This window comes from Schistocerca piceifrons, chromosome 2, assembly GCF_021461385.2.
Source record: "Schistocerca piceifrons isolate TAMUIC-IGC-003096 chromosome 2, iqSchPice1.1, whole genome shotgun sequence".
In the NCBI taxonomy this organism is placed as follows: domain Eukaryota; kingdom Metazoa; phylum Arthropoda; class Insecta; order Orthoptera; family Acrididae; genus Schistocerca; species Schistocerca piceifrons.
The window spans coordinates 832,499,339-832,522,431 of NC_060139.1; the positions used below are offsets into that span (position 1 = coordinate 832,499,339).

At 38.7% G+C, this 23,093-nt stretch overlaps 1 protein-coding gene across 1 annotated transcript in view; it reads right to left on the reverse strand.

Annotated features, from left to right (window-relative positions):
• The window catches only part of LOC124776314 (presenilins-associated rhomboid-like protein, mitochondrial), a 106,495-nt gene that overhangs the window by 48,179 nt on the left and 35,223 nt on the right, over positions 1 to 23,093 (reverse strand). Inside the window, exons 4-5 of the mRNA XM_047251247.1 lie at positions 21,941 to 22,103; positions 6,187 to 6,282 (exon numbers count right to left, since the gene is read on the reverse strand). Coding sequence (XP_047107203.1) covers positions 6,187 to 6,282; positions 21,941 to 22,103 — 259 coding nt within the window. The remainder of the gene's footprint in view (positions 1 to 6,186; positions 6,283 to 21,940; positions 22,104 to 23,093) is intronic.

Consider the following 23,093-nt stretch of genomic DNA (forward strand, 5'->3'; position numbering starts at 1 on the left):
AATCAGAGCTCGAACAGAAAGGTTTAGGTGTTCGTTTTTCCCATGCGCTGTTCGGGAGTTGAATGATAGAGAGATAGTATGATTGTGGTTCGATGAACCCTTTGCCAAACACTTAAATGTGAATTGCAGAGTAATCATGTAGATGTAGATGTAGAACTCAGAAATTCTCCATACACAGCAGCATCAATGCAGAACTGTGCAGTTCTACTCAATTCCTTTTGCCTGATAGGTCAATTTTTTTTAGATTTAAGATGTGCATAATTCCCGTTAACCATGGACTTTGCCGTGCCGTCGATGGGGTGGCTCCTATGCCTCAGCGATACAGATAGCTGTACTGTAGGTGCAACGAGAACAGAATGGTTTCTGTGGAGAGGTCAGACAAACATACAGTTCTTGAAGAAGGGCAGCAGCCTTTTCAGTAGTTACAGGGACAACAGTCTGGATTATTGACTGATTTGCCCTTGTAACATCAAACAAAATGGCCTTGACGTGCTGGTACTACAAATGGCTGAACACAAAAGGGAAACTATAGCCATAATTTTTCCAGAGGGTATGCAGCCCTACTGTATGGTTAAATGATGGTGATGTCCTCTTGCATAAAATTGTCCCCCTTTTGGCTCTCTGGGTGGGGACTACTCAGGTGGATGTCTTCATTAGGAGAAACAAAACTGGTGTTCTACACATTAGATCATGGAATGTTAGATCCGTTAATTGTGCAGGTAGGTTAGAAAATTTAAAAAGGGAAATGAATTGGTTACAGTTAGATACAGTGGGAATTAGTGACGTTTGGTGGTAGGAGGAACACAACTTCTACTCAGGCGAAAAAAGGGTTATAAATACAAAATCAAATAACAGTGATGCAGGAGTAGGTTTAATAATGAACAATAAAATAGGAATGCGGGTAAGCTACTATGAACCACATAGTCTATGCATTATCGTAGCCAAGATAGACACGAAGCCCGCATCTACCACAGTGGTACAAGTTTATATGCCAACTAGCTTTCCATACGATGAAGAGATTGAAGAAGTGTATGATGAGATAAAAGAAATTATTCAGATAGTTAAGGGAGATAAAAATTTAATTGTGATGGGGGACAAAAGGAAGAGCAGAAAAAATAATAGCTGAATATGGACTGGGGGAAAGGAATGAAAGAGGAAGCTGCCTGGCAGAATTTTGCGCATAGAATGATTTAATCATTGCTAACACTTGGTTTAAGGACCATGAAAGGAGGTTTTATATACATGGAAGAGACATGGAGACACTGGAAGGTTTCAGATTGATTATATAATGGTATGACAGAGACTTCAGAACCTCATATCAGACTGTAAGACATTTGCAGGGGAACGTGTGGACTCTGACCACAATTATTGGTTATGAACTGTAGATTAAAACAAAAGGAATTGTAAAAAGGTAGGAAATTAATGATACAGGATCTGGATAAGCTGAAAGAATCAGACGTTGTTTTGAGTTTCAGAGGGAGCACTGGATGACAATGGGTTAGAATAAGGGAAAGGATTACAGCAGAAAATGAATGTGTAGCTTAAAGAGAAGAAATAGTTAAGGCAGAAGAGGATCAAACAGGACAACACCTAATAGAAACCCTTGGATAACACAGGATATATCTAAAAAATGAGATTGGCAGGCAGTGCAAAATGGCTTAGCGGAATGGCTAGACAGCAAATGTAAGGATTTAGAAGCACATATCACTAGGGGAAAGATAGACACTGTCTACAGGAAAATTAAAGAGGACTTTGGAGAACAGAGAAGCAGCTGTGTAAATATATCAAGAGCTGAGATGGAAAACAAGCAAAGAAGGGAAAGCTGAAATGTGTAAGGAGTATATAGAGGGTATATACAAGGGAGATGAACTTGAGGCAATATTACAGAAATTGAAAAGAATGTAGATGAAGACGAGATGGGATATATGATACTTTGAGAAGAATTTGACAGAGCACTGAAAGACTTCAGCTGGAATAAGGCCCTGGCAGCAGATGACATTCCATAAGAACTACTGATAGCATTGGAAGAGCCAGCCATGACAAAACTCTTCCGTCCTTTGCAGCTGAATGTAAAAAATGGTAAAGCCAACCTCTGGGAAAATTAGTTTTGTTTCAGAAGAAATGTATCAACACGCAAGGTAATACTGACCCTATGAATTATCTTAGAAGATAGGTCAAGGAAAGGCAAATCTGTGTTTACAGCATTTGTAGACTTACAGAAAGCTACTGACAAAGGTGACGGGAAAACTCCCTCTGAAATTCTGAGGATATCAGGGATAAAATACAGGGAGGAAAAGGCTATCTGCAACTTACACAGAAACCAGATGGCTGTTATAAGAGTCGAGCAGCAGGAAAGGGTAACAGTGTTGAGAAGGGAGTGAGACAGTGTTTTAGCCTACCCCTGATGTTATTCAATCTGTACCCCGAGCAAGCAGTAAAAGAAATCACAGAAAAACTTAGAACAGGAATTTAAGTTTAGGGAGAAGAAACAAAAACTTTGATGTTTGCCAGTGAGATTGTAACTGTGTCAGAGATAGCAAAGGATTTGGAACTGAATGGACAGTATCTTAAAAAGGAGGATATGATGAACATCAACAACAGGAAGATAAGTATATCTGAATGTAGTCACATTAAATCAGGTGATGCTGAGGGAATTAGATTAGGAAACAAGACACTTAAAGTAGTAGATGACTTCTGCTGTTTGGACAGCAAAATAACTAATGATGGCTGAAGTAGAGAGAATGTAAAATGTAGACTGGCAATGACAAGAAAAACATTTCTGAAGAAGAGAAATTTGTCACCATTGAATAGAGACTGAAGCATTAGGAAGTCTTTTCTGAAAGTATTTGTATGGAGTGTAGCCATGTATGGAAGTCAAACACGGATGATGAAACGGTTTAGGCAAGAAGAGATCAGAAGCTTTTGAAATGGGGTGCTATAGAAGAATGTTGAAGATAAGCTGGGTAGATCATGTAACTACTGAGGAGGTACTCAACAGAATTGGGGAGACAAGCAATTTGTGGCACAATTTGACTAAAAGAAGGTATCAGCTGATAGGACACATTGTGAGACATCAAGGTATCATCAATTTAGTACTGGAGGTAAGTGGGGGTGGTAAAAATCATAGAGAGAGAGACCAAGAGATGAATACAGTAAGCAGCTTCTGAAGGATGTAGGCTGCAGTAGTTATTTGGAGATGTGGAGGCTTGCGCAGTATAGAGTAGTGTGGAGAGCTGCAGCTAACCAGTCTTCATACTGAAGATCATAATAACAACAACAATATAATAAATAATTTAGTAATTATTTATTTTTGCTGATAACATCTGATATCATTTCAATATGATGTAACCCATTCAGCTTCTGGAAGCACCAATGAAAAGACCTGAAAGACACTCAATTTAAGTAGACTATGCTAATTCATATGGTAAGATTTAATTATATGTAGTTTAAAATACCAAGCACTTGTACACAAAATATCTATTTTTATAATTATTAAGGAACTATTAGACACAGGATGAAGTATGAGGTAAAAGAAGACCAGTGAAGTGTAGCACTCCTCCCAATGTGTTTGCTATACATCAATCTTACAGTAATTATGAAATGTGGTCCATTTTATTAATATTCAACTGAAGCACGGCTTTGTGCAGCCACACATAAGGGTGAGCACTGGGGTCTTCTGCAGTATGTCACTCAGGATCTATGACAGTCTGTATAACACTTAGGTAATAGTTCTAAGCAGCTAAGAAGTCACGCCGGTTTCATATATTACAATTTCGTGAGTGTTAGTCTCTGAAAATCAATTTGAGACTTAAGGCCACCGTAAAAAATGTGTGTGACAAAAGCACTCTTATCTAGCTAACAGGTTTGTCAAGCAAGTCCACACACATTCAAACAAATGTTTGTGTGCTTAACCTCACTCTGCAACAGATGCTATTCATGTTCGTGTGCATTGTGATAGTAGTGAGAACAGCCACACATGCAGACAAAGCTGCCCTGGCATTGACTTCGGCACTGCATTTAAAGAAGAAGAAGAAGAAGAAGAAGAAGAAGAAGAAGAAGAAAACAAGACTTTGGTCCAGGGAATAGCTTAAAATGAGAGATTTATTCATGAAAATATCCTAAAGAAAAGACTACTCTTATAACCCGATGATTACACTGACTTTCTTAGAATGGACAAAGAAACTTTTTAAAGCTTGTTAAGGCCCTCCTGAAAGATCAAACTTATCTGTCAAGTCATGGATGTGTCAAACAAGCTAGTACGCGTACTAAGAAAGATTGTCAATTTAACCTTACTTTTGATGCAGACACTTTTCATGCATACATACAGAGGAACGGAGGACTGGAAAGCGAGATACAACAACGAATAAATTGCGGTTGGAACAACTGGAGGAAAATGACTGGAGTGTTGTGTGACAAGAAGGTGAGCACTGGGTTGAAAGGGTAAGTATGAGTCGGTGGTAAGGCCTGCTATGATATACGGGGCAGAGACATGGCCAATCCCAGTAGCCCAGGAAAGAAAGATGGAAGTGGCAGAAATGAGGATGTTGAGGTGGATGTGTGGGGTAACAAGAAAGGACAGGATTAGAAATGAATTTGTTAGTGGAGCTGTGAAAGTGGGACCCCTGGGGAAGAAAGACACAAGAGAGTAGACTAAGGTGGTACGGACACTTACAGAGAAAAGGGGAAGAGTATATCGGAAGCAGAGTTGAAAATATAAAGATTGAAGGAGTGAAGAGGAGAGGAAGACCGAAGATGAGGTGGAAGGTTAAAATATCCAGGGACCTAAGGGAGAAAAGATGGAAGAAGGAAGAGGCAATGGATAGAGTACTAAGGAGGAGAAGGATCCAGAAGAGCAACGCCGACCCTATGTGACGTGGGACAAGGTGACGATAAAGAAGAAAAAGAAGAAGAAGAAGACACAGAACCACAGGCAGGGGAGACTTATCATACAGGATGACAAGGAAAGACTGACTGTTGCACGGAACATATAGCCCACATCATCCATGGAAGAACTGGAGAGCTTCGATTTCTTTTGTTTCATTTCACTCTGCTTGTATGTCATTGTATGCATAAAATACTGATTTTGTTCACAACCTCTGCATGCGTAATATATGACTAGAACAGATGTGGTACTCTATCATTTTGGTAATTGTCAGTGTTATACTTGGTCTTAGTTTTCATAGTAGTGGAAACTCGCAATACAGAGATAAACTGTAATAAAACAAATTTTCACTAAACAAACACAGTGAGACATCAACAAAAACAATGTCTGCCGTCTTGTCAACCTTTATGTCAATCAAAAGTTCTCACAAACATGTCAAACACTATCATGCTTGACAAACACATCAAACTGCACCTTATCCGGCCAAATATTTGGCAAGCACAGTCAAGATTGGCAAAATGTTTCATCGTTTATGAGGGCTTTTACAAAGGACAACAGTTATTCAATGACTGAATTTGGTTGAACGCAATGCTTTGACTTTCTGTGAATGATAGACCCCAGGATGAGAAGCACCCAAGTGTAGTGAGGAGGAGGGGAAATATAAATGATATGAAAACCTGCCCCTCCTTTCTAACATGTCTCGATCTATTCTTCTTTCATGCCTGAGGAAGGAACCAATAGTTCAAATAGCTACGAACATTTTCTCTTTCTTTAACTGAGCACACACGCACTACAGGAATTTCACCTGCCGAAGGTAAGTAACGGCATGTCATTCTGTCACTTTGTAATACTATAAATAACTTGATTCCATTTATATCCACGCATTTGGTGTTGGCTACCACTGTATCATCTTACTTAATCTGCAAGAGTGCCTGACCTGTAATTTTTTGCTACATGACCTGCTGTTTTTTGAAATATGATCACTTGTTAAACCTATCGCTAATTCAGCTACAATGCTGGTAGGGTACAAATGAAGTAATTTGTGTGCCTCCCCTAAGATCTCCTCTTTCCATTAAAAAACCTAAAACAAGTAAAAAATTAGTAGATGAAATGGCTTACTTGTTAAAAGAAGACAAACAAAAGAAATAAAAAAATTGTTTTTCTTCTTTTACGTTTTAAAATATTTTAGATGCTCACAGATGTTTTAAAAGAATAAAATCAATCTGCACTACTAAATAAATTTACTTTGTAATATTGCCAATTACGTGTAACGTGCTCACAGAATTAGTTTGAAGTTTACTCACCTGTAGAGAAGCTGTGTAGAACATACATATTTGCAAGAAGATGAAATGCAGAATAGTGGCTGAAGGTTGATAAAAACATTGGCCAGCATAGTGCACCTGAAATTGATATAATCAGTTAAAAACTGACACAGTGAAACATGACAAAAGATAATGTGTCTATGTCTGTACTCTGCAAATCCATTTACAGTGTGCACACAATGATATGAAAATAGAATATGTCGTTACTGAAATTATACACTGAACAGGATGTGTTCTTGCCTTCTGACTGTCACTGATACATACCAAACTTCTTTCAAGACTCTCTCACTCTCACTCTCTCTCTCTCTCTCTCTCTCTCTCTCTCTCTCTCTCTCTCTCTCTCTCTCTCTCTCTATCGCGTTTGCCCCCCCCCCCCCCCCCTCTCCCTCACCCTTCCTTCTGAGCTCAATACATGTTCATGAATGCCCTGATTAACAGTTCTCCTTTCACAAAATTATAATAGAAGGAGTAAAGGATAAGGATGACTTAGAGAGAATTTCTGTTTCGTGTGATGAATGGCAGCTTGCTCTAAATATAGAAAAAATGTATGTTAATGGTGATTATGAGCACGAAAACAAATCCTGTGACATTCCAATATGGTATTAGTGGAGTGCTACTTGACAGAGTCATGCCAATTAAAAAAACTGGGTGTAATGTTGCAAAGCAATGCGAAATGGATGGAGCACATAAGGACAGTAGCTGAGAAGGTTAACTGTTGACTTAAGTTTATTGAGAGAATTTGAGAAAGTGTAGTTCATCTATAATAAAGGCTGCTTACAGCACACTAGTGCAACCAGTTCTTGAGCACTGTTCACGTGTTTCGGATCCTCACCAGGTTCAATTAAAGAAGGAAGTCAGAGCAATTTGAAGGTGGGCTGCTAGACTTGTCACCAGTAGGTTCAGTCAACACAAGAGCATCAGGGAGATGCTTTGTAAACTCAAACTTGGACAGAAGGCAGTGTTCTTTTTATGAAACACTATTGAGAAAATTTAGACAACAAGCATATGCAGCTCAGTGCAGAACGGTTTTACTGCCACCAACGTACATTTTACCTAAGGACTGCTAACACAAGACAAGAGAAGGTAGGGCTTGTTTAGAGGCATATAGATAAGTCATTTTTCTCCTGCTTCGTTTGCAAGTGGAAGACAAAAGAAAAGACTGATAATGGTACATGTTACCCTCTGCCATATACCACACTATGGTTTGCAGAGTACATAAGTAGATGTAGATGAATGCCCATGGACTTTGAACAGCCACTAAAGTTAAAAATGATTGTTCAGCAGTATGTCCTGACATGGGCAGTCAACTTTGCTCTTGCCAGTGGCATTAATGTGGATGGACAAATGGTTGGAGGCAGTGTGCAAAATCCTCAGGGAGAGGGGGGGGGGGCCTCTCAACACCCTCCCCCCCCCCCCCCCCCCCCCCGGCCCGCCATTTTATTTTATCCCAAGAATTTCTCCCCACTAAAATATTTGGAGGGGAAGGGAGAGGGTTAATTATAATTAGACAAAACACACAACATATACAATTAAAATATTTCCATTTCAAGAACAATTTTTTGTTAGATAATTAATAATAATGCATTAAACTTTATGAATATAATTTACATGTTTAAAATATCAGCAACAATGTAGGGGATACATTAAATTCACTCTGATAATGTCATACAGAGTGACGGTTGAGATCATACGCTTGGCATCTATGCACGGAGCAGTGACAGAAATTGTAAATGATTGCTGGCACTCTATCTATTGAAACAGAGGAGGGAACACTGAAAATGGATGCAATGAAATGTACAAAACGTGGATTAAGTACCAGTTATTTAAACATTATAACGTTAATATTAGTACTAATATACCGCGATCCTCACGATTCAATATGTGAAACTGTGCGGGAAAATTTAAGTAAAATACCTAGAAGTCACAAAGTGATCTCAGAAGTGGAATATTTCTCTTTCAATGAAGACAGAAATAAAGTTTTAAGTCATGGCAAAGGTGAACATACGTAATCAAAAGAGTGACAGTGCAATAGAAAATAACTTGTCAATGTCCTGTCAGAAAAATCAACTATGGTGAATATTTAATAAAACTAATGAAAAAGATGGACTAAAGATGTTGCGCAGTGCTGGTTTTGAACATTCTCAGCAAGTGTGTAAAACAATTACAGCTTCATCTAACGATCTGCCTTGGTCAAGAGATGATGTAGCAAAGAACAATAAAAAATAAGAACATTGACACCATATACAGACATGAAAGAAGTGTTATTTATTTGGACTGCATGTGGCGTGAATAAGTATACAAAAAGCAGATTCTAGAAACTCCTGCAGTAAATGCTCAAGAGCTATATTTAAAAAAATGAAATGCAGCTGTTAAGGCGTTACGATTAAGGTGTTAAGATCAGTTTATGTGGCCACAAAAAGAGAGTGGAGTTTTCGTCGCCATCCAGAACTTACACAGTTACAAATTGTGAATGGTGTAGATACACGTACACATCTTCACACAGATAAGACTGCAGCAAGTATGACTAATTTTATTATGGAGCAATTACTTTTAAAACTAGTTAATTTTTTGAAACTGGCTGACTTTTTCCATTTCTGTGGATGAGTCAGCCAACAGGTTTTCTGAAAAACATTTGATTTCATACGTTACGTATGTGAATGAACAAAACACAAGCTGCTCTTTCTGTCAACTAGTAGCAGTGAAAAATACCATAGTTGTGGAAATGCTTAAAGAAAAGCTTGTAAGATTTGGCTCAGATGGAACAGCAATGTTTACTGATAAAAAAGAAGATATTGCAGGTAGAATTAGGAGAAACATGTCTCCACACCTGATTAGTGTACATTGTATGGCTCACAGGATGGACCTCTTTTATGAGCAAGTTTTTAGTGACATAAATGCTGTTCATAACTTTTGAATGTTTGTTAGATGACCTTTACAAAATTTACAGTAAACCACATACAGCTGCGAAACTTAAAAACAATGTCACAGCTATACGTATCAAGGGTTGTCTGACAGTTAAGAAGCAGAGATGAAACTTTCTGACAGATTAAAACTATGTGCCAGACTGAGACTCAAACTTGGGATCTTTGAATTTTTCAGGCACTGCTCTACCAACGAGATACCTAAGCACAACTCATAACCCATCCTCAGAGCTTCACTTCTGTGAAGTTTGGAAGGTAGGAGACAAGGTACTGTCAGAAGTGAAACTGTGAGGACGGGTCACAAGTCGTGCTTTGGTAGCCCAGTTGTTAAATCAGTTACCTGCAAAAGGCAAAGGTCCCACGTTTGAGTCTCAATCGGGCACACAGCTTTAATGTACTAGGAAGTTTCATACCAGCACACGTCCTGCTGCAGAGTGAACATTTCAATTTGGAGTTAAAAAGTCATTTCATAGTCTCTTGTGAGACAGATGCTTTGTTGGCAGTAATGAAAGGTTTTCATTGTATCATGCAGTTCCTAAACTTAAGATCTGAAAGCACTGAATTATTAATTAAGGATCATTGTAAATCAGTGAGATTTTATAAGCCGTATTTCTTGTTAGATATATCATGTGCTCTGTCTCTAATTGCTAGAAAAGTTCAAAAAGTGGGTGATTCTGGCAGTGAAATAGAAAATAAAATTAATTTTGCAACACAAACTCTTAAAGAAACACATGTTAAGGATGATATTTATTTCAGTCTTTGCAAAGAAAATTACTTAACATACTGTAAACTTCAACCTGAACAGGAAGATGAAAACAGGGAGCATGACAAAATAAGAGGACAAATAATTCAAAGCTTAAGACATAAATTTGAAAATAGGTTTCTTTCAAGTGAAATGATAAAAGTGTTTCTCAGCTTTTGAAGAAAATAAAATCAACAGTAAAAGTAGTTTGTACGGCAATTTTGACACATATAAAGCAGCTGAGTTGCTTGGTTTGGATGGTGACATTGCTGTGTCACAATGGAGAGAAAACAAGTAAGGCTCTCTAACCTTAAATGCTTTGCGTTCAGTGCCTCTGTAAACTGGTGTGTTAAGCCAGCTTACAGTGTGACTCACAGCATCAGAACTGCAGAAAGAAATGATTTGTTTGTGCAAAACTTTAGTCTCTAACAAACTTAAACTTAATGGGCAGACAATGAATTTATGGAATGCCTTTACTATTACAGATAGATGGGTCACCTCTGTACATCATTCGGCAGACAGTCTTACTTGCTAAAGGAAAGGAGAAGGGAGCAGGAGCAGCATGAACACAAAATTTTTGTTTAAGGTACGTTTACTTTCATTCAGCATCTACCTTTCTTTTAAAATGGCAATGTTTTCATTGCATACATTTAAAAACCTAATGTACTTGTAACTTCCCAAACCATTATACATAATGCATAAATACAAAGATGAGGTGACTTACCGAACAAAAACGCTGGCAGGTCGATAGACACACAAACAAACACAAACATACACACAAAATTCAAGCTTTCGCAACAAATTGTTGCCTCATCAGGAAAGAGGGAAGGAGAGGGGAAGACGAAAGGAAGTGGGTTTTAAAGGAGAGGGTAAGGAGTCATTCCAATCCCGGGAGCGGAAAGACTTACCTTAGGGGGAAAAAAGGACAGGTATACACTCGCACACACGCACATATCCATCCACACATACAGACACAAGCAGACATATTTAAAGACAAACTGTATGTGTGGATGGATATGTGCGTGTGTGCGAGTGTATACCTGTCCTTTTTTCCCCCTAAGGTAAGTCTTTCCGCTCCCGGGATTGGAATGACTCCTTACCCTCTCCTTTAAAACCCACTTCCTTTCGTCTTCCCCTCTCCTTCCCTCTTTCCTGATGAGGCAACAATTTGTTGCGAAAGCTTGAATTTTGTGTGTATGTTTGTGTTTGTTTGTGTGTCTATCGACCTGCCAGCGTTTTTGTTCGGTAAGTCACCTCATCTTTGTATTTATATATAATTTTTCCCACGTGGAATGTTTCCTTCCATTATATTGATATTATACATAATGCAGTAAAGATAAATGAACCCCCTGAACCACACCAGCTTTTAACGATTTTGCACACTAGTTGGCAGTCAATCTCACATAAAAAAGACTGATCAGAATTAACAGCAGAGTTGGTGTATGACATGATGGCTCTCGGATATGGCCCAACTACACTCAATCCCTTGCAACAAGAGTTGTCTCTCTGTGGAAGACTCAGCTGCAAAACCTTTCCTACAACCCACTCAGCACATGTTATTGCAGTCTGGTCACAGATATATTCTTCCTTATCAGAGGTAGGGCCACCAGTGAAGGCAGTCATGTCACGTACCATCTACAACCGATGCACCACAAAGGAATTATCTGAACGTAATGGAAATCAGTAGATGCGATGTACATACACAGACAAGCAAATGATTACAATTTCAGAAAAAATTCGATGATATTCTAGGGACAGAGCTTCACAAACTGAGCAAGTCAATAACGTATTAGTCCATCTCTGGCCCTTATGCAAGCAGTTATTTGGCTCGGCATTGACAGAAAGAGCTAGATGTCCTCCTGACAGATATTGTGTCAAGTTCCGTCCAATTGACTTGCTAGATCATCAAAATCCTGAGCTGGTTGGATGTCCTGCCAATAATGCTCCAAACATTCTCACTTACGGTGCGACTCGATGACCTCACTGAACAAGGTAGAGTTTGATGAGCACAGAGACAAGCACTAGTAACTCTCGCCGTGTGATGGTGGGCATTATCAAGGATGGCTTCCCATGAACAGCAACAAAATAGAGCATAGAGTATTGTCAACATACTAATGTGCTGCAAGGGTGCCACAGATGACAACCAAAGGGCCCTTCTATGAAAAAGAAAAGTCACCACATACCATCACTCCTGACTGTCTGGCCATATAGTGAGCGACAATCAGGTTGTTAACCCATCATTGTCTGGAGCACCTCTAGAACACATGTTCGGCCTGGAATCTCATTGACTGAAGTATAATTGTCTTCAATGATGAGTCCTGCTTTGAACTGAGCCCCAACAACTAGCAAAGATGTGTATGGAAATCCCGCAGACAGCGGTGGGATACTAACCTAACTGTCGTCTGCCATACAGTCCAACAGCCAGGACTTATGGTCTGGGTTGCCATTTCTTTTCATAGCAGGACCCTTACAGCACAGTGGACACTGACAATATTCTGTGCCCTGTTTCATTGCCCTTCATGACAAGCCTTCCTAGGCTGATATTTCAGTAATATAATGCACACCTGCACACAAACAAAGTGTCTACTGCTTGTTTTCGTGCTTGCCAAATGCTATCTTGCCCAGTAAGGTCATCGGATCTTTCCCCAAGAGAGAACATTTGGAACATTATGGACAAGACCCTCCCTTGGAGGGATTTTAATGACATAACATGCCAATTGGATAGAATTTTGCACAATATCCCTCAGAAGGGCATCCAACAACTCTATCAACCAATGCCAAGTTGAATAACAGCTCACACAGGGGCCAGAGGTGGATCAAAGAATTACTGACTTGCACAATTTATGAAGCTCTTTCTCTTGAATAAATTATCCAATTTTTCCAAAACTGTAATGATTTTTTTTGTCTGTATGTGTACATCACATTTACAAATTTCCTTTCCATTTCCGTTGTTGGTTGGTTGATTGATTTGGTTTTGGGGAAGGGGACCAACAATGAGGTCATCGGTTTAGGGAAGGATGGGGAAGGAAGTCGGCCAAGACCTTTCAAAGGGATTTAGGGAAATCACTGAAAACCTAAATCAGGATGGTTTGAACTGTCGTCCTCCCGAATGTGAGTCCAGTGCACTAACTACTGCACCATCTCCCTTTTCTTTGTCTTAGGAAGTATATCTACATGACTATTCTGCAGTTTCCACTTAAATGTTTGGCAGAGGATGTACAGAATCACCTTCAGACTATTATAAGAAAATGAAACATCTACAGCCATCCTTAAGATGTCATTTATTGTACAGCTACCAGTTTTGGCACTTCAATGCACCATCTTCAGATCTTAGTTGATGCCGAAGAGGTTAACATGATCCATATAAACGAGGCATTAGTAGCCAACATAACTGGTTTAGGCAGACTAGCTGTAACTGTGATGTCGTCTCTCCAGCCATCAACTGTTCAACTCCCGAACATCATGTGGGAAAAATATACCTTAAATCTATCCACGCAAGCTCTGACTTGTATTGTTTTATCATGATGGTTAATGTATGTGGGAGTCACAAAATGTTTTGGCATTCGGAGGAGAAAGTCGGTGACTGAAATTCCTTTGAAAGTTCTCGCTGCAACAAAAAACAACTTTGTTTTAATGACTGCCATCACAACCTGCTTCTCATATCTGTGACACACACGACCTTATTTCATGATAATAAACTTTTTCAATGTCCTCTGCCAATCCTGTATGGTCCCACATTCTTGTAGCAATACTTAAAAACCAAACAGACAAGCATAATGTAGGCTGTCTATTTAGTAGATTTGTTGCAGCTTCTAAATGTTTTGTCAATAAAATAATTTCTGTTTCACCTTTGCCACATTTTCTTTGTGATGGTTCCAATTTAAGTTGTTTGTAATTGTGCAATCTCTATATATCTAGCTGAATTGACAACATTCCAGTTTTTATGATTTATAATGTACCCAAAATTTAGCAGAATTTGTTTAGTACTCATGTGGAGAACCTCGCACTTCTTATTCTTCCAGATCAATTGCCACTTTCTGCACCAGGCAGATATTTTGGCTAAATCATGTTGTAATTCATTTTCATCTTCTGATGAAATTGCTACAAGGTAAATGATGGCCTCATCCACAAACCGTCTAAGAGTGCTGCTTAGTTTGTCTCCTAAATTGGCTATACAGATTAAGAACAAAAGAAGACCTATAATGCATCCTTGGGGAACACCAGACATACCTTTTTCACACGAAATCACAAATTCAGTTGTACAGCAGACACAATATTACATCCACAGACAATTTGGTCAGAAGCTGCTTGCAAGGAATGGTGTCAAAAGCATTCTGGAAATCTGGAAATATGGTGTCAATCTGAGACCCCCTGTCAATGGCTGTCAATGAGGAGCCAGTTGTGCTTCACAAGGACAATATTTTCTGAATCTATGCTGGGTATGTGTTATTCTCTTTGTGGAGCACTAACTCTGCTGCAACTTTTGCACAATCACTCAATCAGATATGTCCACCAACCAGTTACCCAGTCGAATGACTGGTCACCAGCAAACTAAGGCAATGAGCAAAGCTGACCACACAGTGGCAGAACATGCTGCTGAGTACAACATGCTTGACTTCAATGGCCACTTTTCACAACTCATGTTATCTGGTTCCTCCGCTTTGATATCAACTTCTCAGAACTGCATAGATGGAAACTGTTCTTACAGCACAACCTTCAGTCATATAATCCTCCTGGCCTCAATCTCTGCTAGCTCTTGCCCCATACCCATCTCCACACTTGTCCCCAAGTGAATCTTTTAATTTACACTCACATTTTCTCTCTAAATAATTCCTCTTTCTGTGTTCTACACCCTAACCTCTTTCCAACCTCTCCAACAGCACAACTCTGCTCCACTGTGTACCATGCCTATACCAGCAGGGGCTACTCACTGGTTTTAAATTCCAGGGCTTAATTTCAGCTGGGACACTGTCTCTGCACATATATATTTATTTATTTATTTTAACTCGCTAGAACAAGATACCACCAGAGATTGAAAATAGTACACCTCAATCACTAAATGCTTTATTAATTAATACTGGACACACATTCATCGAACAGCTACAATCTAATTGTTTGAACATTACGGCTGGCAGCAGCTGAAAACTAGACATCATAGTCACAAACACTACTGACTTGTCCTGATATGTACCATACAGAACTAGGAGCAAAGTGCCACTTTATATTAAATCTTGAGGTTTTACTGCTTTGATTAAAAGAAATTATGTTTTAAAAATCTGAATTTCAGAACAGTATTTTGTAAAAAATGATTTCTCGTTGTCAGTTTCATCACAATGATGGTGTGGTTCAAGACATGTGTTACAGCACCTAAAATTTGAGAGATTATGCACTGCACATTACTATCCAATTCACCTCTCCTTCCCAGCTGCCAGCCTCCTTTCCCTCCTCACTAATTTGTTAATTTCACCCACCCCACCAAACAGAGCCATACAGGAAATCCCAGACGAGACTCCTATTTCTTAAACTAACTATAAATTTATTTTTACTTGCTCCTTTAATGACCTGATAGTGCATATTGATGATGCAACAATGCCAGATACTTTTTCAGAAATAAATTTAGTTATGGCATAATTATGTGTGTACTGAAAGCAGATAATGTCCAGAACAGAAAGAATATTGGATGCGTTGAGTCACTGAAAACATTATAAACAAGACCGAAAACTTTACTAGTTTTCCAATCAGTATTTCTTCAACCTACAGAGTGAAACATATACCGCTGCATTATTTCATCTGACTTCACTGTACTGGCTCTGAGCTGCAATGCTGATGCAAGTGTGTGTGTGTGTGTGTGTGTGTGTGTGTGTGTGTGAAGAAGGGACTGAATGCAAGCATGAATGAATCTGAGTCTTAATAACATTGGGCTGGCTTTCTGAGGAGTATCTATTTGGAATTAGAGAGAGAGAGAGAGAGAGAGAGAGAGAGAGAGAGAGAGAGAGAAAATGGATGGCTAGCCAAGTTCTCAGTGTTATAAAAATTCCTGTTCTTTCCGTCCACTCGAAAATTCTTTCTGTCTGTCAGCTGATCTCTCTCTCTCTCTCTCTCTCTCTCTCTCTCTCTCTCTCTCTCTCTCTCGTTCCACGTAGACATTCCTCAGAAAGCTAGCCAACAAGTTCTCTGTATTATTAAGACTCAGATTCATTCATTCATTCACTCAGTCAGTCCCTCTCTCTCTTTACTCCTTAAATCATTTACATTCCACCATGATCTTCCATTACCATATTTATCAAAATTTCACTTGTATATTTAGTACCAATGCTTTTCATTTCTGTGTTTCACCACAATTAAGATCCGAAGTTTTGATGTCCTTAAAATTCTATATTCTGAACATTTGAATCCACAGGTTATATTCCCAGCAATCTTCAGCAGTCATAACACACACGCTCTTAAAACCCAGAAATCAATACAGTCATTACTGTTCTCTACACTAAAAGAAACACGTTTTACCTCAGAAAGCCATGCAACTTACAGGAAAAATTAAAACCTATGAGCTCAACTACTAAAACAGCCACTGTGATTACTGTTTTGCAAATGAAGGTTATTTTATAAATAAAACACCATTACGAAGAGATTGATGCCATAAGAACTAAAAGAATAAATCAAACCATTAGCAGCTACATATTCAAGAACCAACATACCCTCTCACGATCTCCTTAATGTATGTCGTTTGGATGCCGAAAGTTCCCCCTTCCCCCACCTATACACTCATTCCCCAACTGTTTGCCTCTGGCAAACAGTACGTGATCACAGATGTACACATTTAGACAACATTTATAGAAGAGTAAGACTTCCAAAGCTAATGTGGTTCTCTGATGATTCAGGTGGTACTATGTTGAATACGCCTCCCCATAAACCATGGACCTTGCCGTTGGTGGGGAGGCTTGCGTGCCTCAGTGATACAGATAGCCGTACCGTAGGTACAACCACAACGGAGGGGTATCTGTTGAGAGGCCAGACAAACGTGTGGTTCCTGAAGAGGGGCAGCAGCCTTTTCAGTAGTTGCAAGGGCAACAGTCTGGATGATTGACTGATCTGGCCTTGTAACAATAACCAAAACGGCCTTGCTGTGCTGGTACTGCGAACGGCTGAAAGCAAGGGGAAACTACAGCCATAATTTTTCCCGAGGACATGCAGCTTTACTGTATGATTAAATGATGATGGCGTCCTCTTGGGTACAATATTCCGGAGGTAAAATAGTCCCCCATTCGGATCTCCGGGCGGGGACTACTCAAGAGGATGTCGTTATCAGGAGAAAGAAAACTGGCGTTCTACGGATCGGAGCGTGGAATGTCAGGTCCCTTAATCGGGCAGGTAGGTTAGAAAATTTGAAAAGGGAAATGGATAGGTTAAAGTTAGATATAGTGGTAATTAGTGAAGTTCGGTGGCAGGAGGAACAAGACTTCTGGTCAGGTGACTACAGGGTTATAAACACAAAGTCAAATAGGGGTAATGCAGGAGTAGGTTTAATAATGAACAGGAAAATAGGAATGCGGGTAAGCTACTACAAACAGCTTAGTGAACGCATTATTGTGGCCAAGATAGATACGAAGCCCACACCTACTACAGTAGTACAAGTTTATATGCCAACTAGCTCTGCAGATGACGAAGAAATTGAAGAAATGTATGATGAAATAAAAGAAATTATTCAGATAGTGAAGGGAGACGAACATTTAATAGTCATGGGTGGCTGGAATTCAAGTGTAGGAAAAGGAAGAGAAGGAAACGTAGTTGAAGAATATGGATTACCGCTAAGAAATGAAAGAGGAAGCCGCCTGGTAGAATTTTGCACAGAGCACAACTTAATCATAGCTAACACTTGGTTTAAGAATCATGATAGAAGGGTGTATACATGGAAGAACCCTAGAGATACTAAAAGGTATCAGATAGATTATATAATGGTAAGACAGAGATTTAGGAACCAGGTTTTAAATTGTAAGACATTTCCAGGGGCAGATGCGGACTCTGACCACAATCTATTGGTTATGACCTGTAGATTAAAACTGAAGAAACTGCAAAAAGGTGGGAATTTAAGGAGATGGGACCTGGATAAACTGAAAGAACCAGAGGTTGTACAAAGTTTCAGGGAGAGCATAAGGGAACAATTGACAGGAATGGGGGAAATAAATACAGTAGAAGAAGAATGGGTAGCTTTGAGGGATGAAGTAGTGAAGGCAGCAGAGGATCAAGTAGGTAAAAAGACGAGGGCTAGTAGAAGAACTATTGAATTTAATTGATGAAAGGAGAAAATATAAAAATGCAGTAAATGAAGTAGGCAAAAAGGGATACAAACGTCTCAAAAATTATATCGACAGGAAGTGCAAAATGGCTAAGCAGGGATGGCTAGAGGACAAATGTAAGGATGTAGAGGCTTATCTCACTAGGGGTAAGATAGATACTGCCTACAGGAAAATTAAAGAGACCTTTGGAGAAAAAAGAACCACTTGCATGAATATCAAGAGCTCTGATGGAAACCCAGTTCTAAGCAAAGAAGGGAAAGCAGAAAGGTGGAAGGAGTATATAGAGGGTCTATACAAGGGCGATGTACTTGAGGACAATATTATGGAAATGGAAGAGGATGTAGATGAAGATGAAATGAGAGATACGATACTGCGTGAAGAGTTTGACAGAGCACTGAAAGACCTGAGTCGAAACAAGGCCCCCGGAGTAGACAACATTCCATTGGAACTACTGACGGCCTTGGGAGAGCCAGTCCTGACAAAACTCTACCATCTGGTGAGCAAGATGTATGAAACAGGCGAAATACCCACAGACTTCAAGAAGAATATAATAATTCCAATCCCAAAGAAAGCAGGTGTTGACAGATGTGAAAATTACCGAACTATCAGTTTAATAAGTCACAGCTGCAAAATACTAACACGAATTCTTTACAGACGAATGGAAAAACTAGTAGAAGCCAACCTCGGGGAAGATCAGTTTGGATTCCGTAGAAACACTGGAACACGTGAGGCAATACTGAGCTTACGACTTATCTTAGAAGAAAGATTAAGGAAAGGCAAACCTACGTTTCTAGCATTTGTAGACTTAGAGAAAGCTTTTGACAATGTTGACAGGAATACTCTCTTTCAAATTCTAAAGGTGGCAGGGGTAAAATACAGGGAGTGAAAGGCTATTTACAATTTGTACAGAAACCAGATGGCAGTTATAAGAGTCGAGGGACATGAAAGGGAAGCAGTGGTTGGGAAGGGAGTAAGACAGGGTTGTAGCCTCTCCCCGATGTTATTCGATCTGTATATTGAGCAAGCAGTAAAGGAAACAAAAGAAAAATTCGGAGTAGGTATTAAAATCCATGGAGAAGAAATAAAAACTTTGAGGTTCGCCGATGACATTGTAATTCTGTCAGAGACAGCAAAGGACTTGGAAGAGCAGTTGAACGGAATGGATGGTGTCTTGAAGGGAGGATATAAGATGAACATCAACGAAGGCAAAATGAGGATAATGGAATGTAGTCGAATTAAGTCGGGTGATGTTGAGGGTATTAGATTAGGAAATGAGACACTTAAAGTAGTAAAGGAGTTTTGCTATTTGGGGAGCAAAATAACTGATGATGGTTGAAGTAGAGAGGATATAAAATGTAGACTGGCAATGGCAAGGAAAGCGTTTCTGAAGAAGAGAAATTTGTTAACATCGAGTATAGATTTAAGTGTCAGGAAGTCATTTCTGAAAGTATTTGTATGGAGTGTAGCCATGTATGGAAGTGAAACATGGACGGTAAATAGTTTGGACAAGAAGAGAATAGAAGCTTTCGAAATGTGGTGCTACAGAAGAATGCTGAAGATTAGATGGGTAGATCACATAACTAATGAGGAGGTACTGAATAGGATTGGGGAGAAGAGGAGTTTGTGGCACAACTTGACCAGAAGAAGGGATCAGTTGGTAGGACATGTTCTGAGGCATCAAGGGATCACCAATTTAGTATTGGAGGGCAGCGTGGAGGGTAAAAATCGTAGGGGGAGACCAAGAGATGAATACACTAAGCAGATTCAGAAGGATGTAGGTAGCAGTAGGTACTGGGAGATGAAGAAGCTTGCACAGGATAGAATAGCATGGAGAGCTGCATCAAACCAGTCTCAGGACTGAAGACCACAACAACAACAACATGTTGAATACGAGGGTTGGAACTTTAAAAGTGACTCAACTCAAATTCTAAACTGAAGAAACAATTCATGGCTTCACTTCAGAACTGTTACAAATTTGTCGGGCAATAGACCACGCCACTCGAACTGTCAACACAACTGGCACTGCTAAGAGTATCCTATGACTTCCATTTCGGTGGCAACGGGTTTTACACAATGCTGGTGACTAGTTTGAAGGTCAATAAAACTTTGAAACGTATCTATTTTGTACAAGCTGTAAATAAATAGTTGCCACTATTAAAGTTCCAACCCTTGTATTTTTGGAATGCTGTAGTTAGAAACTCATCATCTGTTTCAGTTCTACACTAAAAATTTGTATGAATGGAGAAACAAAATCTGCCAATTTCCAAAGTAAATTGTACTCATAAAACATAGATTTTTCTCCTTAACAGCAATGTACTAAAGTACAAAAGAGTTTCTTCAACAACAGTAAACTGATGGAAATAACAGATGTGTTCATAATGTTCTGGAACTACTTTGTGTTGCATGACCTCACTCTCTATCACCAGGGTTATTCTGTCCCAGAAAACACTGACTTCAAGGCAAGTAAATTCTGCTACACATTAAGTTCAGGTTCTAAGAGGAAATCCATCCACTTACATGATTTCGTATTCCAATACATTAACAGGTGTCTGATTATATTAACACTTTACTTCCTTTTTCTGCAATGTTTGAAACAGAAATCTTTGGCTGGTTTTCTTCTCTGAACAAGATGCTGAAAGTTTATTTGGGAAACCCGGATATCATATTTTCATTTTCCATTTTGTATCAATCTGATCAAGCAGTAAATGAACTGATGATTTCAAATCACAGGAATTTTATACGGAAACAGAATTCGATAACAGTTGCTGAAATTCAAATGAAAGATGTCTGTATTTTTCTTCTTCCCCTTCTGTTTGCTACAATTCATTAAAGTAGTATTTTCTTTGTCTCTGGCTTCCAATTTCTTCTGGTGCTTTGATAAGTTTGGTTTCCCATAAATTTTTAATCTTGCTTTTGAATCACAGATGATATTTATTAATTATAATATCAGAAATTCCACAATGGAATTTATTTAGCATATTTAGTGATTTAGAGGAGCAATGTCTGTTGTTAATTACTAGCTGTATTATCTGTGTTATTCTTCTTTATGTACTGGCATGTCACTTGTCACCAGCTGTGACTTCTCAGTGTTACTGAATCTTTTTTTTTTTTTTTTTTTTGTTATACAGCACAACAGCAACCAAACTGGTTTCATCCTTTTCAGTGATCTAACATCTCTGCTACTTTGAATGAGTGCCTGCCTGATTTTCACTTATTTTCATTCACATATATTGTTATCAATTACAGAAAAAGGAGTTTTGTGGTCTATAGAGATTGTATTTGACAAAACGCACTGTAAATTTCTCTGAATAAAAACATCCTTTTCCTGACTTAAAAATTCAATCTGATGGTTTTTGTTAGTTATTTGTAGCAATTTGTCAGTAAATTTCTTTAACTACACAACATAGCTTACAAATTTTTCAGTCTCCTTGAAGACACTCCAGTTTTTCAATGTGTGTGTGGAAATAATGCCATCCAGTTCAGCAGTTTGTAAACTGTATCATAGTTACTGAGATTTTACATCATATTTTTATAGCTAACATCTTATACTATTATAAATTTTGTGACTGTATAGCAATAAAAGCAGAAAGCTACTAGAGCCAAAAGTCAATACAATATTTTATAATTTTTATAAGATTTTTCAATTTAATTATCCCATATTTTTTGTGGGAGTTATTAATCACAATTATTCTCACTGTTCCATTGTATAGATATAGGAGCTCAATTCACAACTAACAAAAAACATCAACACAGAAGTCTTACAGACAAGATTAACTCACGAGATGCTGGATTGGAGCAAAAGTAGCGCACCATTGTGCCCTGGAACTGAGGTATCCTCCATGCACAAAAGACCAACACATTAGCGAAGCAGATGGGAACAAACAGCTTTTCCCCCTGCGAGAGTCTATTCCACCAATCATTTAGCTCCTGTCGCCATCGGAACTATAAATCAAATAAGTACATTAAGAAATTTCATATTTTACACCAAGAATTTCAAACTGTAGTAAAAATGTTTCTTAAGTATTACAAGAAATGATATTAACTCTTGTGCTTGTTTGCATTTTATATTTGTGTTCCAGTTTCCTCATATGGTTTAACCTTACAAAATTATTCATACAGAAGGCTGAACTTCCACTGTACATGCAACATTGTGCAGGTGCATAAACATTGCTTGCCAATTGTTGCTGTAAGATTTCCGCATCTATCACTCGTTTCAGTGATGTATTAGCATGAAGTTGCTAGTACAGAAGACAAGTGGCATTTCTGAAAGGGTTCACACAATAACCACATTTTAGTTCACTTACCAACCAGGGAAAATCTCTCCTTTCCGTAAATTGTAAATCGCTACATTACTGAAAGTGGACACAATAAGTTTTGGTGTGATATTTCTAGACACAGCGAATAACTTTGACAGAAGATACCCCCGCAAAGCGTTATATGAGCAGTTATGATCATGGAAGACAAGTGATTCCAAAAACTGTTGTTAAAAAAATATAGTTTGTGCATATGCATCAAGAATGTCTCCAAAGATGTGCAACAGGTACTGAAGACCACTGAATAGTGAAACAGATAAAGGATATAGCTTTACTATTCCTAGACAAATTCTTTCTTATCTTCGAGGCATTTCAGATATATATGTTCCCTCACAGAAAGATTTCATGGTGAACTGTGCAGTACTTGGCAGCTCAGTACTGTGTGGCAATTTCAGTGATTTACACCCGTGATCATCAAAATTGCCAGCATTAAATTCCCAGATGAATCTTAGTAAACTGGTATACAAGCCAATGTGCCAAGAACCAGGAAAGTGAGTGTACATCAAAAACATACTGGAACATGGCAATATGGAGTTACTATTTTCATACTCATCAAAGCTCATCTCCACATATCTCATGTTGGAGCACTGAAAAATGAGGTCACTGAACAAATGGAATG